This window comes from Calidris pugnax, unplaced genomic scaffold (genome assembly GCF_001431845.1).
Source record: "Calidris pugnax isolate Ruff unplaced genomic scaffold, ASM143184v1 scaffold1046, whole genome shotgun sequence".
Classification (NCBI taxonomy): Eukaryota; Metazoa; Chordata; class Aves; order Charadriiformes; family Scolopacidae; genus Calidris; species Calidris pugnax.
Window position 1 is genome coordinate 1 of NW_015091658.1, and position 3,164 is coordinate 3,164.

The 3,164-nt window shown below is 62.5% G+C and overlaps 1 protein-coding gene across 1 annotated transcript; it reads right to left on the bottom strand.

Annotated features, from left to right (window-relative positions):
* Positions 1-188: 188 nt before the first annotated feature.
* Positions 189-3,108, bottom strand: LOC106899982 (calmodulin-binding transcription activator 2-like; the record flags this gene model as incomplete). The annotated part of the gene is made up of 2 exons (XM_014961933.1): positions 2,874-3,108; positions 189-267 (listed from the first exon to the last, which is right to left on the bottom strand). Coding segments are annotated over exons 1-2 (258 nt in total), but the record flags the coding sequence as incomplete, so codon positions are not given.
* Positions 3,109-3,164: the final 56 nt, after the last annotated feature.

Genomic DNA, 3,164 nt, shown 5'->3' on the forward strand with positions numbered 1-3,164 from the left:
CGAGGTGCCACCCCTGGTGTCCCCAACCCTCCATGAGCCACCATTTTGCACCTTGTCACCCTCATCCCACGGTGTCACCATCCCCAACGTGTCCCCACGGTGTCCCCACCCCATCCCCATTGTCCCCAAGGGTCCCCTTGTCCCCAAAGTGCCACCCCCCCCATGTCCCCAAGTGTCCCCTCACTCACCAGGGGGGTGCAGGAGAAATGGTCCACGTTGAGGGGGTCGACCTCCTGCTCCAGCTCCAGGCTGTCGGCTGCCAGCGCCCTGTGGGGACAGCGGTGTCACCTCCCCCCTTGGGACACACCTGGGGGTCACCTCCCCCCTTGGGGACACACCAGGGGGTCACCTCCCCCCTTGGGGACACGGCCCAGGGGTCACCTCCCCCATCCCTGTCCCACCCTGGCCCCAAAGTGCCTCCAACTCACCCCCAAAGTGTCCTTGAAGTGTCCCCAGGCCCACGGGTCACCTCCCCCATCCCTGTCCCACCCTGGCCCCAAAGTGCCTCCAACTCACCCCCAAAGTGTCCTTGAGGTGTCCCCAAGTGCCCCCAGTTGTCCCCAAGGTGTCCCCAAGGTGTCCTTTGATGTCCCCAAGTGTCCCCAAGGTGTCCCTGCTCACCGCCAGCACCGCACGGCCTCCACCCTGTCCCCAAGGTGTCCCCAACTCACCCCCAAGGTGTCCCCAGTTGTCCCCAAACTGTCCTAAAGCATCCCTTGATGTCCCCAAGTGTCTCTTGATGTCCCCAAGGTGTCCCAAAGTGTCCCCAGTTGTCCCCAAACTGTCCCAAAGCATCCCTTGATGTCCCCAAGTGTCTCTTGATGCCCCCAAGGTGTCCCAAAACTGTCCACAAGTGCCCCTTGATGCCCCCAAGGTGTCCCAAAGTGTCCCTTGATGTCCCCAAGGTGTCCCCAAGGTGTCCCCAAACTGTCCCCAAGTGTCCCTTGATATCCCCAAACTGTCCCCAAGTGTCCCTTGATGTCCCCAAGGTGTCCCCAATGTGTCCCTTGATGTCCCCAAGTGTCCCTTGATGTCCCCAAATTGTCCCCAAGTGTCCCTTGATGTCCCCAAACTGTCCCAAAGTGTCCCTTGATGTCCCCAAGGTGTCCCCACTCACTGCCAGCATCGCACGGCCTCCTCCCTGTCCCCATCCCTCTCTCCAAGGTGTCCCCAAACTGTCCCCAGGCATCCCTTGATGTCCCCAAGGTGTCCCCGCTCACCGCCAGCACCCCAGGGCCTCCACCCTGTCTCCATCCCTCTCCCCAGGTGTCCCCAAAGTGTCCCTTGATGTCCCCAAGGTGTCCCTGCTCCCCACCAGCGCCGCAGGGCCTCCCCCCTGTCCTCAAGGTGTCCCCAAGGTGTCCCTGCTCCCCACCAGCGCCGCAGGGCCTCCCCCCTGTCCTCAAGGTGTCCCCAAGGTGTCCCTGCTCCCCACCAGCGCCGCAGGGCCTCCCCCCTGTCCTCAAGGTGTCCCCAAGGTGTCCCAAAGCATCCCTTAATCTCCCCAAGGTGTCCCAAAGCATCCCTTGATGTCCCCAAGTGTCCCCAAGGTGTCCCTGCTCACCACCAGCGCCGCAGGGCCTCCACCCTGTCCTCAAGGTGTCCCCAAGGTGTCCCAAAGCATCCCTTGATGTCCCCAAGTGTCTCTCGATGTCCCCAAGTGTCCCAAAGCATCCCTTGATCTCCCCAAGGTGTCCCAAACTGTCCCAAAGTGTCCCTTGATGTCCCCAAGATGTCCCTTGATGTCCCCAAGCGTCCCTTGATGTCCCCAAGGTGTCTCCAAGGTGTCCCAAACTGTCCCCAAGTGTCCCTTGATGTCCCCAAGGTGTCCCCACTCACTACCAGCATCACACGGCCTCCACCCTATCCCCATCCCTCTCCCCATGGTGTCCCCAAAGTGTCCCTTGATGTCCCCAAGATGACCCCAAGGTGTCCCAAGGTGTTCCTTGATGTCCCCAAGGTGTCCCCACTCACTGCCAGCATCACACGGCCTCCACCCTATCCCCATCCCTCTCCCCATGGTGTCCCCAAAGTGTCCCTTGATGTCCCCAAACTGTCCCCAAGTATCCCTTGATATCCCCAAGGTGTCCCCAAGGGTCCCTTGATGTCCCCAAGTGTCCCTTGATGTCCCCAAGGTGTCCTCGCTCACCACCAGCACCACAGGGCCTCCACCCTGTCCCCATCCCTCTCCCCAAGGCGTCCCCAAACTGTCCCTAAGGTGTCCCTTGATGTCCCCAAACTGTCCCCAAGTACCCCTTGATATCCCCAAGGTGTCCCCAAGGGTCCCTTGATGTCCCCAAGTGTCCCTTGATGTCCCCAAGGTGTCCCCACTCACTACCAGCATCACACGGCCTCCACCCTATCCCCATCCCGCTCCCCATGGTGTCCCCAAAGTGTCCCTTGATGTCCCCAAGGTGTCCTCGCTCACCACCAGCACCACAGGGCCTCCACCCTGTCCCCATCCCTCTCCCCAAGGTGTCCCCAAACTGTCCCTAAGGTGTCCCTTGATGTCCCCAAACTGTCCCAAAGTGTCCCTTGATGTCCCCAAGGTGTCCCCACTCACCACCAGCACCACAGGGCCTCCACCCTGTCCCCATCCCTCTCCCCAGGGTGTCCCCAACTCACCCCCAAGGTGTCCCCAGTTGTCCCCAAACTGTCCCCAAGCATCCCTTGATGTCCCCAAGTGTCTCTTGATGTCCCCAAGGTGTCCCAACTTGTCCTCAAGTGTCCCTTGATGTCCCCAAGGTGTCCCAAACTGTCCCCAAGTGTCCCTTGATGTCCCCAAGGTGTCCCCAAGATGACCCCAAGTGTCCCCTGATGTCCCCAAACTGTCCCCAAGGGTCCCTTGATGTCCCCAAGGCGTCCCCGCTCACCTCCAGCGCCGCAGGGCCTCCACCAGCCGCGCGTAGCCCTGGGCGGCCGCCAGGTGCAGCAGCGTCATCCCGCGGAAGGTGGCCCCGTGGGCCAGCGCCGTCCTCGTCCCCAGCGTTGTCCCCAAGGAGGGGGAGGACGTCGTCCCCAACGATGGCCCCGTCCAGCCCGGCCGTGCCATCAGGGCCTCGCAGACGGCCACCACCCGCGCCTCGAAGGAGCCGGGTCCCTGGCCCCATGGGGACAGCAGGGGACAGCGGGGTCACCGGGGGGGTATGGGGGTGGCAGGGGAC